This window comes from Protomyctophum parallelum (assembly GCF_964188405.1).
Source record: "Protomyctophum parallelum genome assembly, chromosome: 6".
In the NCBI taxonomy this organism is placed as follows: Eukaryota; Metazoa; Chordata; class Actinopteri; order Myctophiformes; family Myctophidae; genus Protomyctophum; species Protomyctophum parallelum.
In genome coordinates, this window is record NC_139701.1 from 55139822 (window position 1) to 55155383 (window position 15562).

A 15562-nucleotide genomic window follows, 5' to 3' on the forward strand; every position below is an offset into this window, starting at 1 on the left:
ACGCACACACATGGACACGCGCACACACATGCACACACGCGCACACACACACACGCAGACGCACACACTATGCACACGCACACACATGCACACGCACGCCCACACGCCCCTCTCTCCCAGTCTATTGTCTTGTAAGCACAGCTGAATTCCTTCAAATGACCATGCAGTCAGTCACTTCATTCAGCAGGACTAGAGTCTTTGAGTCTGGCTGCAGTGTGTTCTATTGGTTTATGTTCTGTTTTCAACGTTAGAAACCATTCAGGGTCAATCAGGAGTACAGGAAATTCACACTTATGAACACTTTTTGTCTACATGACAAAAAAAAAAAAAACTTTTTGATGATGACCCCCATTTTGACCTGAGATCAGATTCTAAAAATGTCTTCCACATCCTGACAGTTTTCTGAAAAAGCTATGTTTCTATGTCAGTCGTTCTCCGATGTCTCCCTTGTGACTGATTCCTGTCCATTCAAACTCTAGACGGGCCCGCCCCAAAGTTACCCGGGCCCTGATCAAACCCTGTACACTCAAGAGACTGTCCCCGCTGCCACACCCTTAGATCTCCATATATGGAGCTGACCTGTTCTGACATTACATGATATGTTGATCTGACCTCATCAAACCCTGTACACTCAAGACACGCTATACCATATATGGCCAGTACAGAATTCATTCCATATGTTGAGCTGACCCTCCCGTGCCAAAGCACCAGCGCTCGCCCATGCGGCATATAGGGGCGAGGTCGCTTCTTGCCCTATAGGGCGAGGTTGCTTCTCGCCCTATAGGGCGAGGTCGCTTCCCGCCCTCAGGGCGTCTTACTGGTTCTAGATGTGTTTTAACTGCACTGAGCCTGGCCCTGCACACGACACCAACGTCACCTATCTTACTTGTAACGTGACAACACAACAAAGCATTCTGAATATATATCACACCCAATAAATCATTCATATAGACGAGAGACGGAGGAGAGAGACGCCACGCAGGGAGAGCCACAGAGACGGAGAAGACGCTCTATAGGAAGGAAGCGGGGGAAAAGAAAATGGAGAAAGAGATTTGTTTTATTGCCTTTAATCTCATGTAATGATCTGCCTCCAGGCACCGTGTTTATGCCTTCATTTCCCCTTCCTGTTAATCTTCACTTGTTCCCACCCAGGGTCTGCTCTCTGATTGTGTGTGTGTGTGTGTGTGTGTGTGTGTGTGTGTGTGTGTGTGTGTGTGTGTGTGTGTGTGTGTGTGCGCGTGCGCTCGTGTACATGTTCCCAACCTCCAACATCTTCATCTCTTATTGTTGACAAAACAGAGCTTTGTCTTTAGAATATTATGTCTCGTATCTCCCTCTGGCTGGTGTGTGCACGACGTGTGCACGCTCTCGTGTGCGTGCATACGTGCGTGCGTGCGTGCGTGTGGGGGGGGGGGGGTGCCTAAGGTTTCCGTCAGGCAGAAACCTCGTATCTCCAGATTTCAACTTTGAATAATATATTTCTTTGTAAATGAATGCCCCACATATACTTCACGAGAGTGTCTGACAAAGGCAGTGAATATATAGGAGATCTACAAGCCCCGCAACGCATAGCGGTGCGGCACGTTGGAAGTTTGTATATCAGTTATTTTATTTTTATGTCTTTATTCAAAAGAAGGAATGGTTTTGGACATACTAGGTTTCCGTCCGACGTGCCATGACATGCCTGTTGGGTGAATGACGCAGGGGGGGGGGGGGGGGGGGGGGAGGGGCACTGGTGGGCAGCTGGATGGACAAACAACACTACCACACAGAGAGAGAGGACCAAAGGTAGAGAGACAAAGGACAGACAGACAGAGAGAGAGAGAGAGAGAGAGAGAGAGAGAGAGAGAGAGAGAGAGGCAGGCCATTGTTATTGAGAGAGAGAGGTGGTGGAGGGACAAAGAAAAGAAAGAACATGTAAAAGTGAAGAGTGGGTGACATCGTGATGGAGAGATGGAGGGGAGGGGAGGAGGGGGGGGGGGGAGACTGAAAGAGGAAGAGATGGATGGATGGGCCGAGGGAAAGTCAAAGAGAGTCAAAGGAACCGAGTCTGAGGCAGAGAGAGATCAATAATGTGAAAGAAACACAGAGAGAGAGAGAGAGAGAGAGAGAGAGAGAGGAAGAGTTTGTGTGTGTGCATGCATGCGTGCGTCGCGAGTGATTGAGTGACTAAGTGACTAAAACTAAGACTAAATATACTGACAATTTCGTCAACAAATAAAAACTAGACTAAAATGTTAGGAAGGGACTAGTGGACAAGAGATCCAGTTTTATGCATGGGTTGCATGCTGAAAATAGCAGATATACAATCTCACAGTGAGATTGTAGATCTGCTATTTTCAGCATGCAACCAAAGTGTAAAATATGTCATTACAACGACATCAAGGCCTGTCAAAACACATTTTAGTCGACTAAATCAACTGTAGATTTAGTCGACTAAAATCGTATGACATTTAGTCGACTAAAACTAGACTAAACACTAGAACATTCCAGGTGACTAAAATGTGACCAAAACTAAGTGAAAACTATTCAAGAGACTATGACTAAAACTAAAATAGAAATTTGCTGCCAAAAACAACACTGGTCACAATGCACGCACGCACACACGCACGCACGCACGCACGCACGGAAAGTAGAAAGACAGCACAGAGAGAGAGAGAGAGAGAGAGAGAGAGAGAGAGAGAGAGAGCGTGCGTGTGTGTGTGTGAAATCAAGAAGGCAGTTGATATCCAGCCATCTGATGGCATTAGTAAAGGAAACACTTTTAAGCCGTTGAGTGCTTTGAACGCCCTCCCCCAGGCAGGTACTATATACACCCTAACCTAAACTTACCACGCCCCCTTCCTGCACTTAAAGCTTCAATCCATAAGTCTGAGGTCCTCTCCTCTGATATCAGACAAGTAAGACGCGCAAACGCGGGAAGCGAACGCAGCTCGTAAATGGCAATAACAACAATTAGAATAAATTACATACTTTTTTAAGGTTTTCTTTTTAAAGTTCTCTTTTATGTGTTTTTTTAAGATTTTATTTTTAAGTTAAGTTTTTTTTAAGTTAAGTGTTTTTAAAGTTTTTTTTAAGTTAAGTTTTTTTGTGTGTGTTTAAGTTTAAGATTTTATTTTTAAGTTAAGTTTTTTGAAGTTAAGTGTTTTTAAAGTTTTTTTTAAGTTAAGTTTTTTTGTGTTTAATTTTTTTTTTAAGTTAAGTTTTTTTTAAGTTAAGTTGTGTGTGTGTGTGTGTGAGTGCGTGTGTGCGTGTGTGTGTTTTGTGTGATACAGCTGCGCCCTCTGGTGGCGGGCGGGTGGTGTAACAGCGGGACAGACAGACACACACACGGACACACAGACATGATCTGCAGGGTCTCATAGTTAGTGCTCATTGCATTCGCAATCACTGCGTTCGCAACTACTGAGGTCCTCTCCTCTGATGTCAGACTACAGAACTACAATAACTAAGTCTGAGGTCCTCTCCTCTGATGTCAGACTACAGAACTACAATAACTAAAGTCTGAGGTCCTCTCCTCTGATGTCAGACTACAGAACTACAATAACTAAAGTCTGAGGTCCTCTCCTCTGATATCAGACTACAGAACTACAATAACTAAAGTCTGAGGTCCTCTCCTCTGATGTCAGACTACAGAACTACAATAACTAAAGTCTGAGGTCCTCTCCTCTGATGTCAGACTACAGAACTACAATAACTAAAGTCTGAGGTCCTCTCCTCTGATGTCAGACTATACAGAACTACAATAAAGATGGCGACACATCTAGTGACCAATCCGTGACGCGCCTTTGACGTTGTCAAACACTTACTGACTGGGGCTGAAACGTCTCAATGGAAGAGTTTATGGAGACTCGACTACCTACCGTAGTCTCCAATCACTGCAGATGTGCTGGTTATTATACAACTCAAATAATGTTTTATTCATTATAATGAGTCCTGGATTAGTAGATTTGACTATGCCATCAGAGCCACTATAACCTTAAATCACATGAACTGATTGACAATCAAATCCTTGCCTAAACGTAACCATACTAATTGACATGAACCAACTGCAAGCTATAATGATTTCCCCCAACCAATCATATACAGTAGACTATATCAGTGGTTTCCAAACTGCTTTGGGTGGGGGGGGTCCCCAGATGGCAGATGATTAGCTTAACGTGCAATATTTTGTGCGTGCAACAATAAACAAACCAGTGTACATACAGGGTATCTGCATAAAGTTTCAATTTAATCACTTTTAAGACATTTTTAATGCCAAATTGACAGACATTGTGAAAATACCTCGAACTACAAGCTCACAACGCCTCGCAATGTGATATTTATCACATTGGAAATTACGTGAAAATAGGCGTTAACGGGCAATTATAGGCACTGTATTTTGCCCGTAAACCTCAAGTTTAGCGGGCATATACAGTTAATATACGGTAATATACAGGTGTGATGGTACAATCCGGGAGTTTACCGGAGTTTGTTGGAAAGTTTAACGGAGTCAAACATGGGGGGGTTCCCGGTACAAATATGATTTGTACCATGTCATGGGGGGGGGGGGGGGTTACGGCCTGATAAGTTTGGGAATGTTAACCCATGGAGTACATCACTGATATTTGCTCTTCGCTGTACCAGCAAAGGAATGTTGGCTGCTGCGTATATACTTTTAAAGGACCCGTTTTAGGTACAGGGAACTAATGTTAAAGACACAGAATGTATACTGCAGTGATGACTTCATGTTGCGCAGCGCTACTGTATATATAAGAGCAAATGACAAGTTAAATTCCTTGTATGCGTGCGGGTATGTGTGTGTGTGGGCCGTGGGGCGGGTATGCGTGTGTGTGTGTGTGTGTGTGTGTGTGTGTGTGTCAGTGAGAGTCAACCCATTCTTCTCAACAGGGGGTTGATCAGCTGCTTACCATTCTCAAAGGGTTGGCAGATGGTGTGGCCACACACACACACACACACACACACACACACACACACACACACACACACACACACACACACACACACACACACACACACACACACACACACACACACACACACCCCCCCCCCCCCCCCTTGGGGAACTTTAATAATAGCTATACTATACCACTAGTTCTTTCCCCTGACCACGGCAGAATCCCCACTTTGACCCAACATGCTTCTGCAGCACTGTGTTTACTGGAATCAATTTTTAAAGGGTGTGTGTGGGCACTTTGGTCAGCTCAGTGTGTGTGTGTGTGTGTGTGTGTGTGTGTGTGTGTGTGTGTGTGTGTGTGTGTGTGTGTGTGTGTGTGTGTGTGTGTGTGTGTGTGTGTGTGTGTGTGTGTGTGTGTGTGTGTGTGTGTGTGTATGTGTGTGCGTGCGTGCGTCAGGTGGTCTGGCGAGCTGTAGTGTGCTGCTTCAGCTCCTGGAAATGACATAGAAGTGTTTCTGTCCCCATGTGCGCGGCAGGCAGCAGCAGCGCGGCCACAAGTGGATGAGTGTGTGGTGAAGTTAGCAGAGCATCAGATGAGGAAGCAGCTATAGGACAACAGCATGATGATGATGATGATGTGTTAGAACTGACCAGCATCACTTCTTCATGACTTCTATAATGGACATAACGAATTACGCACACTTAACCCATTTTGACCCGAGTTCAGATTCTAAAAACGTCTTCTACATCCTGACAGTTCTCTGAAAAAGCTATTATGTTTCTACGCCAGTCGTTCTTTGATTTCTCAAAAATAGCAGACCTACGAGCTTGTAGGTCTGCTATTTTTCAATAGCTAAAGCATAGCATGCACAAAATGACAATTATTATTATTATAAGGACATAAAGACAATTATAAAATATGACGTTTCTCTCAACCTCTCTCCTATGCATCATGTCTCCCATCTGTCTAGAGTTGAGGATGATGGCAGAGGGGCGTTTTGCCAGTCTGCCCCGCTCTCTGCACGCGCACCACGCCCTGGGGGGTGGCAGCGGCACCCATCATGGTGGTATGGGGGGCAACCCCTCCCTCGGGACCCCCAGCAGCACCAACTACTCCTCCAGAGGCCTCCAGGCCAGCCTGGCCTCATCCATGGACCTCATCGGCTCCAGAAATGGGTGAGTTATAGCGCTAATGTATATTATTTAATAATAATTATTAATTATGTAAATTATTTCTTAATTTCTTTAGTACCCCATTTTCTCCACAATTTGGTCACCAAAAAGTAAACACAGTTGCCCCTAGGCCTGTCAAAAAAAAATCGATTCGAGTTAGAATCGCGATTCTAATGCCGTCCGATTCAGAATCGATTCTCATTTTTCAAAAATCGTGTTTTTTTTTGTTTTTTTTGCACAAATGTACCTGTGCATGCAATGCATTATGGCCTGGGTTTCTGCATAGTGCATTTACTACCAGCTAAGCTAAGCCTGCCAATTGTATTTATTTTACACCTGTTTTAATACTAATGTATTGTTCTGGTATTGAGTGAGAAGAGATTTTGTAACTTTTGTACTGGTTCAAATTTGTGCAAGCTAAATAAATGAGACATGTTCTTACTCTTGGATTGAACCTTTTTGTGTTTTTTAAATCATTCAGTTGATAAAACCTTTACAATTATACAAGCTTTTTACTAAATGTACTCTGCTTTCATGCCAGAAGACTAGTAGTTCATGCAAAAATTCTATTTAATTGTTTTTAATAAAAATTAAAAAAACTGCTTTAGAATCGAAAAAAAAATATTTTTTAAATCGAGAATCGGAAAAAATCGTAAAGATCGTTTTTGAATCGAACCGTCACCCCAAGAATCGGAATCGAATCGAATCGTGGGACACCTAAAGATTCGCAGCCCTCTGTTTAAAACCTCCCTCAACACCCACCTTTTCGGACTTGCTTTCCCCTCCTAATTCCATTCTCCCTTTTTGCCTTCTTCAGTTTAGATTTTTAAGTGGTGCAACCACTTCTACATCCAGCTTGCAATGACCGTGTACCTGTGTACCTGTGTGTGTACCTGTGTACCTGTGTGTGTACCTGTAACCATGAGCATGAGTGGTGTGCGCATGTGTGAAATTGGAACGAGAGAAGTATGTGACATGGCTGCCACCTGCTGGACGCAAACGATACAGAGAAGAAATTGGAACGATACAGAGAAGAAATTGGAACGATACAGAGAAGAAATTGGAACGATACAAATTGGAACGATACAGAGAACCAATAGACGGGAGTTGCACCACTTGGTTCACAATGGTGTGATTTTTTTCCTTTGCTTAGTTTTCAGCCTTTTCAACTAGTTTCTCTTAATAAAGTTGTTTATTTTGTTTTGCAAAGCGACTTTGGGTGTAGATAAAAGCGTTACATAATTATACATCCGATGTATTATTATCATTAATTGACTACACGGAGGGGAGGAGGTACAGTATACATACAGTATGGATTCACCACGTCACTACAATTTCAATTATTTGGGGGTGGCTCTACTGTATACCTCCTGAGCCACAGCATTCCCAAATGCAACAGATGCACAAGCTCAAAGTTCTGGGCTTTCAAGATGTGCTACTTTTGATGCTTTTCTGTGACATCTTCATTTACGAAAAAAAACCCCACTAAAACTTAAAATATGGAGATACGAGGTTTTCATGTTGATTTGGAACAGTTATACTGACTCTAACACATTCTGGGACGGGAAACCCCTTTTGGTGTTTTAACTAAGCATTATGTTCTACTTTAGCTATTGAAAAATAGCAGATCTACAAGCTTGTAGCGCGCCACTCGGTGGCGCGCTATGATCGCAAAAATGCGGCACGAATCTTTGAATATATATTCTTTCAGAGAAGATCGTTTTTTTTATTTCGAAGTGGGGCCTAAATGGGCTCTAATAGGCCTAGTATAAATTGACCACATTGATGTATTTCTGCGTCTTTCTCTTTCTCTGCGTTTTCCCTTCTTCCTATAGGTCGGGTCCAGGTTCCGGCCTATCAGACGCTCCGGCTGCGTCCTACCAGCCCGTCTCCATTCACGGGACCTTGCCGCGACGCAGAAGAGGCGTTGCCAACGCTAACCCCGCCCCCACTACACACTACACCTGGGACCCGAGAGCCAATCAGATGTCTCAGTCGACCGCAGCTCGCCACAACAACACGCCGGTAGCTACCGGACACGTCCGTCTGCCCGCGTCTTCTCCGCTGGTTCACAACAACGGCTTGGACAACTTCCCTAATTACAGGTAAACGGACGCAACGGCATAGCATAACGGCATAGCATAACGGCATAGCATAACGGCATAGCATAACGGCATAGCGCTACAACCAACCGATAAATACACAGGTATTACTACCAGGGCTTTTCAAAAAGTATTTATTTAAAGACCTTTTTAAGCCTCGTACAAAGACAACTGGAGTCGTGACAAATCGTGACAACAAACACAATTTTTTGGGACCGAACAAATAATTAGAAAGAAGAAGAAAACGGCAGGTTATACAACACTTTTTTTGTTGTTTTTTCTTCTTTGTAATTATTTGTTTGGTCCAAAATATTGTGTGTGTTGTCATGATTTGTCACGACTCGAGTTGGCTTTGTCCGCGGCGTTAATCGTCTTTAAATAAATACTTTTTGAAATGTCTATGGGAGAAATGTAATTGGGAATCATTTCCTGGGCCCTGGCGTCGTCATGAAAGGGGGCGGGACTGCGACGCTCTATAGTCTATACAGGCTCATTCAAATACCCAAGCTAGGGAAAGTAAGTGTAACTGTATCTCATTGCAAAGTGTAAATAAAAATCAAGACACCGGTCATAGCAGTGCGATCGCGACGACAACAACAGTAATTACATTTTTCCCTGTCCGTCTCTCTCTCTCAGACAGATACAACAGGACACTGTGTGTAAATCTGCAGTGAAGAAGGTTGTCCCGACATGTGTTTATACCCACGATTATGTGTCACATAATGTGACGTGACATGTTGAACCTCTTTAACCATGGTCGTCCCTATTTTGGGCATTGTAGTCGAAAAAACTACAGTTTAAAAAATAATAATAATAAGAAGAAGAACATTTTAAGATCTACAGATTTCCTAGCTCTCGTCGTTGTGAGCTTGTAGATCGTCTATTTGTCGAAACGAAGAAGCATTATGTACAGTAAGGGCTTATGTGGTTTAAAGGGACAGACATACTGTATGCACACATGGCCAGGTACACTGTGCATTATCCTTTAAATATGTACCATGCACCAACAGATGATGAGATCATTTCTCCAGCTCTCACTACACTCACCAGACAGTCAGAAGCTGCTCCCTGTGGACATCTTGTCCACGGGGACACAGACATCAAAGGGGGCTTCACCCCCTGTCCTTTTACCCGTCTGTAAAACAACTGCCCTTTCACCCGTCTGTAAAACAACTGCCCTTTTACCCCGTCTGTAAAACAACTGCCCTTTCACCCGTCAGTAAAACAACTGCCCTTTTACCCGTCTGTAAAACAACTCCCCTTTTACCCGTCTGTAAAACAACTGCCCTTTTACCCCGTCTGTAAAACAACTGCCCTTTCACCCGTCTGTAAAACAACTGCCCTTTCACCCGTCTGTAAAACAACTGCCCTTTTTACCCCGTCTGTAAAACAACTGCCCTTTTACCCGTCTGTAAAACAACTGCCCTTTCACCCGTCTGTAAAACAACTGCCCTTTTACCCGTCTGTAAAACAACTGCCCTTTTACCCGTCTGTAAAACAACTGCCCTTTTACCCGTCTGTAAAACAACTGCCCTTTCACCCGTCTGTAAAACAACTGCCCTTTCACCCGTCTGTAAAACAACTGCCCTTTTACCCTGTCTGTAAAACAACTGCCCTTTCACCCGTCTGTAAAACAACTGCCCTTTTACCCCGTCAGTAAAACAACTGCCCTTTCACCCGTCTGTAAAACAACTGCCCTTTTACCCGTCTGTAAAACAACTGCCCTTTTACCCCGTCTGTAAAACAACTGCCCTTTTACCCGTCTGTAAAACAACTGCCCTTTTAACCCGTCTGTAAAACAACTGCCCTTTCACCCGTCTGTAAAACAACTGCCCTTTCACCCCGTCTGTAAAACAACTGCCCTTTTACCCCGTCTGTAAAACAACTGCCCTTTCACCCCGTCTGTAAAACAACTGCCCTTTTACCCCGTCTGTAAACCACTGCCCTTTCACCCGTCTGTAAAACAACTGCCCTTTTACCCGTCTGTAAAACAACTGCCCTTTCACCCGTCTGTAAAACAACTGCCCTTTTACCCGTCTGTAAAACAACTGCCCTTTCACCCGTCTGTAAAACAACTGCCCTTTTACCGCGTCTGTAAAACAACTGCCCTTTCACCCGTCTGTAAAACAACTGCCCTTTCACCCGTCTGTAAAACAACTGCCCTTTCACCCATCTGTAAAACAACTGCCCTTTTACCCGTCTGTAAAACAACTGCCCTTTTACCCGTCTGTAAAACAACTGCCCTTTTACCCCGTCTGTAAAACAACTGCCCTTTCACCCGTCTGTAAAACAACTGCACTTTCACCCGTCTGTAAAACAACTGCCCTTTTACCCCGTCTGTAAAACAACTGCCCTTTTAACCCGTCTGTAAAACAACTGCCCTTTTAACCCGTCTGTAAAACAACTGCCCTTTTAACCCGTCTGTAAAACAACTGCCCTTTTACCCGTCTGTAAAACAACTGCCCTTTTAACCCGTCTGTAAAACAACTGCCCTTTTAACCTGTCTGTAAAACAACTGCCCTTTTACCCATCTGTAAAACAACTGCCCTTTTAACCCGTCTGTAAAACAACTGCCCTTTTACCCGTCTGTAAAACAACTGCCCTTTCACCCGTCTGTAAAACAACTGCCCTTTTACCCGTCTGTAAAACAACTGCCCTTTCACCCGTCTGTAAAACAACTGCCCTTTTACCGCGTCTGTAAAACAACTGCCCTTTCACCCGTCTGTAAAACAACTGCCCTTTCACCCGTCTGTAAAACAACTGCCCTTTCACCCGTCTGTAAAACAACTGCCCTTTTACCCGTCTGTAAAACAACTGCCCTTTTACCCGTCTGTAAAACAACTGCCCTTTTACCCCGTCTGTAAAACAACTGCCCTTTCACCCGTCTGTAAAACAACTGCACTTTCACCCGTCTGTAAAACAACTGCCCTTTCACCCGTCTGTAAAACAACTGCCCTTTTACCCCGTCTGTAAAACAACTGCCCTTTTAACCCGTCTGTAAAACAACTGCCCTTTTAACCCGTCTGTAAAACAACTGCCCTTTTAACCCGTCTGTAAAACAACTGCCCTTTTACCCGTCTGTAAAACAACTGCCCTTTTAACCCGTCTGTAAAACAACTGCCCTTTTAACCCGTCTGTAAAACAACTGCCCTTTTACCCGTCTGTAAAACAACTGCCCTTTTAACCCGTCTGTAAAACAACTGCCCTTTTAACCCGTCTGTAAAACAACTGCCCTTTTAACCCGTCTGTAAAACAACTGCCCTTTTAACCCGTCTGTAAAACAACTGCCCTTTTAACCCGTCTGTAAAACAACTGCCCTTTCACCCGTCTGTAAAACAACTGCCCTTTTACCCCGTCTGTAAAACAACTGCCCTTTCCAGACCACGAATGCAGCATTCACTACATGGTGAAAGAAATACACTTATACACACACACACTCATTACATACAATTAAACAAACTTACAAATACACAATGTCCACACCTAGAGTTCTTTGCTTTTTAGTTTAGCAGGGACGAGAGAGAAAGAGAGGGAGAGAGGGGTAGAGAGAGAGAGAGAGAGAGAGAGAAGGGGAGAGAGAGGCGGAGAAGCGCCAGGGGGGGGAGGAGGGGGGGGGGGGGGTTGGTGTGTAGGTAGGGGCAGGCAGTAAAGGGAACCCTGGGGGGGGAGTGGCTGGCAGCTCAACTTCAGAGGAGGCACACACACACACACACACACACACACACACACACACACACACACACACACACACACACACACACACACACACACACCTCATCCCTCACCATGTGCCTCATCTGTCCATCTCCCGGGTAGAGTTACAGCAGACTGTATCTGATGTAGCCAGTTGTGTGCGCGGGTGCGTGCGTGCGTGCGTGCGTGTGTGTGTGTGTGTGTGTGTGTGTGTGTGTGTGTGTGTGTGTGTGTGTGTGTACGGCCCCCAGCCAGTTGGGTTATACCTTTGTAGGTCAGGGTGTGGTAGGACAGATCACAGATTACTGTGAAGTCTTTGTGTGTTCTCTCCCCTTTCGGATCCTCTTTCTACCATCTCCCTTTACCTGCTTATGACTGTCCCTCTATCCCTGTAGACTGGCATAGTGTGTTGGTGTCTATGTAGACTGGCACAGTGTGTTGGTGTCTATGTAGACTGGCATAGTGTGTTGGTGTCTATGTAGACTGGCATAGTGTGTTGGTGTCTATGTAGACTGGCATAGTGTGTTGGTGTCTATGTAGACTGGCATAGTGTGTTGGTGTCTATGTAGACTGGCACAGTGTGTTGGTGTCTATGTAGACTGGCACAGTGTGTTGGTGTCTATGTAGACTGGCACAGTGTGTTGATGTCTATGTATAGACTGGCATAGTGTGTTGGTGTCTATGTATAGACTGGCATAGTGTGTTGATGTCTATGTAGACTGGCATAGTGTGTTGGTGTCTATGTAGACTGGCACAGTGTGTTGATGTCTATGTATAGACTGGCATAGTGTGTTGATGTCTATGTAGACTGGCATAGTGTGTTGGTGTCTATGTAGACTGGCATAGTGTGTCGGTGTCTATGTAGACTGGCATAGTGTGTTGGTGTCTATGTAGACTGGCATAGTGTGTTGGTGTCTATGTAGACTGGCATAGTGTGTTGGTGTCTATGTAGACTGGCATAGTGTGTTGATGTCTATGTATAGACTGGCATAGTGTGTTGATGTCTATGTAGAATGGCATAGTGTGTTGGTGTCTATGTAGACTGGCATAGTGTGTTGGTGTCTATGTAGACTGGCATAGTGTGTTGGTGTCTATGTATAGACTGGCATAGTGTGTTGGTGTCTATGTAGACTGGCATAGTGTGTTGATGTCTATGTAGACTGGCATAGTGTGTTGATGTCTATGTAGACTGGCATAGTGTGTTGGTGTCTATGTAGACTGGCACAGTGTGTTGGTGTCTATGTAGACTGGCATAGTGTGTCGGTGTCTATGTAGACTGGCATAGTGTGTCGGTGTCTATGTAGACTGGCATAGTGTGTTGGTGTCTATGTAGACTGGCACAGTGTGTTGGTGTCTATGTAGACTGGCATAGTGTGTTGGTGTCTATATAGACTGGCATAGTGTGTCGGTGTCTATGTAGACTGGCATAGTGTGTTGGTGTCTATGTAGACTGGCATAGTGTGTTGGTGTCTATGTAGACTGGCATAGTGTGTTGGTGTCTATGTAGACTGGCATAGTGTGTTGGTGTCTATGTAGACTGGCATAGTGTGTTGGTGTCTATGTAGACTGGCATAGTGTGTTGGTGTCTATGTAGACTGGCATAGTGTGTTGATGTCTATGTAGACTGGCATAGTGTGTTGGTGTCTATGTAGACTGGCATAGTGTGTTGGTGTCTATGTAGACTGGCATAGTGTGTTGGTGTCTATGTAGACTGGCATAGTGTGTCGGTGTCTATGTAGACTGGCATAGTGTGTTGGTGTCTATGTAGACTGGCACAGTGTGTTGGTGTCTATGTAGACTGGCATAGTGTGTTGGTGTCTATGTAGACTGGCATAGTGTGTTGGTGTCTATGTAGACTGGCATAGTGTGTTGGTGTCTATGTAGACTGGCATAGTGTGTTGATGTCTATGTAGACTGGCATAGTGTGTTGGTGTCTATGTAGACTGGCACAGTGTGTTGGTGTCTATGTAGACTGGCATAGTGTGTTGGTGTCTATGTAGACTGGCATAGTGTGTCGGTGTCTATGTAGACTGGCATAGTGTGTTGGTGTCTATGTAGACTGGCATAGTGTGTTGGTGTCTATGTAGACTGGCATAGTGTGTTGGTGTCTATGTAGACTGGCATAGTGTGTTGGTGTCTATGTAGACTGGCATAGTGTGTTGGTGTCTATGTAGACTGGCATAGTGTGTCGGTGTCTATGTAGACTGGCATAGTGTGTTGGTGTCTATGTAGACTGGCACAGTGTGTTGGTGTCTATGTAGACTGGCATAGTGTGTTGGTGTCTATGTAGACTGGCATAGTGTGTTGGTGTCTATGTAGACTGGCATAGTGTGTTGGTGTCTATGTAGACTGGCATAGTGTGTTGGTGTCTATGTAGACTGGCATAGTGTGTTGATGTCTATGTATAGACTGGCATAGTGTGTTGGTGTCTATGTAGACTGGCATAGTGTGTTGATGTCTATGTATAGACTGGCATAGTGTGTTGGTGTCTATGTATAGACTGGCATAGTGTGTTGGTGTCTATGTAGACTGGCATAGTGTGTTGGTGTCTATGTAGACTGGCATAGTGTGTTGGTGTCTATGTAGACTGGCATAGTGTGTTGGTGTCTATGTAGACTGGCATAGTGTGTTGGTGTCTATGTAGACTGGCATAGTGTGTTGGTGTCTATGTAGACTGGCACAGTGTGTTGATGTCTATGTATAGACTGGCATAGTGTGTTGGTGTCTATGTATAGACTGGCATAGTGTGTTGGTGTCTATGTAGACTGGCATAGTGTGTTGGTGTCTATGTAGACTGGCACAGTGTGTTGATGTCTATGTATAGACTGGCATAGTGTGTTGGTGTCTATGTATAGACTGGCATAGTGTGTTGGTGTCTATGTAGACTGGCATAGTGTGTTGGTGTCTATGTAGACTGGCATAGTGTGTTGATGTCTATGTATAGACTGGCATAGTGTGTTGATGTCTATGTAGACTGGCACAGTGTGTTGATGTCTATGTATAGACTGGCATAGTGTGTTGGTGTCTATGTATAGACTGGCATAGTGTGTTGGTGTCTATGTAGACTGGCATAGTGTGTTGGTGTCTATGTAGACTGGCATAGTGTGTTGATGTCTATGTAGACTGGCATAGTGTGTTGGTGTCTATGTAGACTGGCATAGTGTGTTGGTGTCTATGTAGACTGGCATAGTGTGTTGGTGTCTATGTAGACTGGCATAGTGTGTTGGTGTCTATGTATAGACTGGCATAGTGTGTTGATGTCTATGTAGACTGGCATAGTGTGTTGGTGTCTATGTATAGACTGGCATAGTGTGTTGGTGTCTATGTATAGACTGGCATAGTGTGTTGGTGTCTATGTATAGACTGGCATAGTGTGTTGGTGTCTATGTAGACTGGCATAGTGTGTTGGTGTCTATGTAGACTGGCATAGTGTGTTGGTGTCTATGTATAGACTGGCATAGTGTGTTGGTGTCTATGTATAGACTGGCATAGTGTGTTGGTGTCTATGTAGACTGGCATAGTGTGTTGGTGTCTATGTAGACTGGCATAGTGTGTTGGTGTCTATGTAGACTGGCATAGTGTGTTGGTGTCTATGTAGACTGGCATAGTGTGTTGATGTCTATGTATAGACTGGCATAGTGTGTTGGTGTCTATGTATAGACTGGCATAGTGTGTTGGTGTCTATGTAGACTGGCAT

The 15562-nt window shown here is 44.4% G+C and overlaps 1 protein-coding gene across 1 annotated transcript in view; it reads left to right on the top strand.

Moving 5' to 3' along the window:
* bcar3 (BCAR3 adaptor protein, NSP family member) overlaps window positions 1–15562 on the top strand; it is an 81407-nt gene that overhangs the window by 5608 nt on the left and 60237 nt on the right. Inside the window, exons 2-3 of the mRNA XM_083767039.1 lie at window positions 5869–6073; window positions 7906–8175. Of these exons, the coding sequence (XP_083623165.1) occupies window positions 5877–6073; window positions 7906–8175 (467 nt within the window). The 5' untranslated portion in view covers window positions 5869–5876. The remainder of the gene's footprint in view (window positions 1–5868; window positions 6074–7905; window positions 8176–15562) is intronic.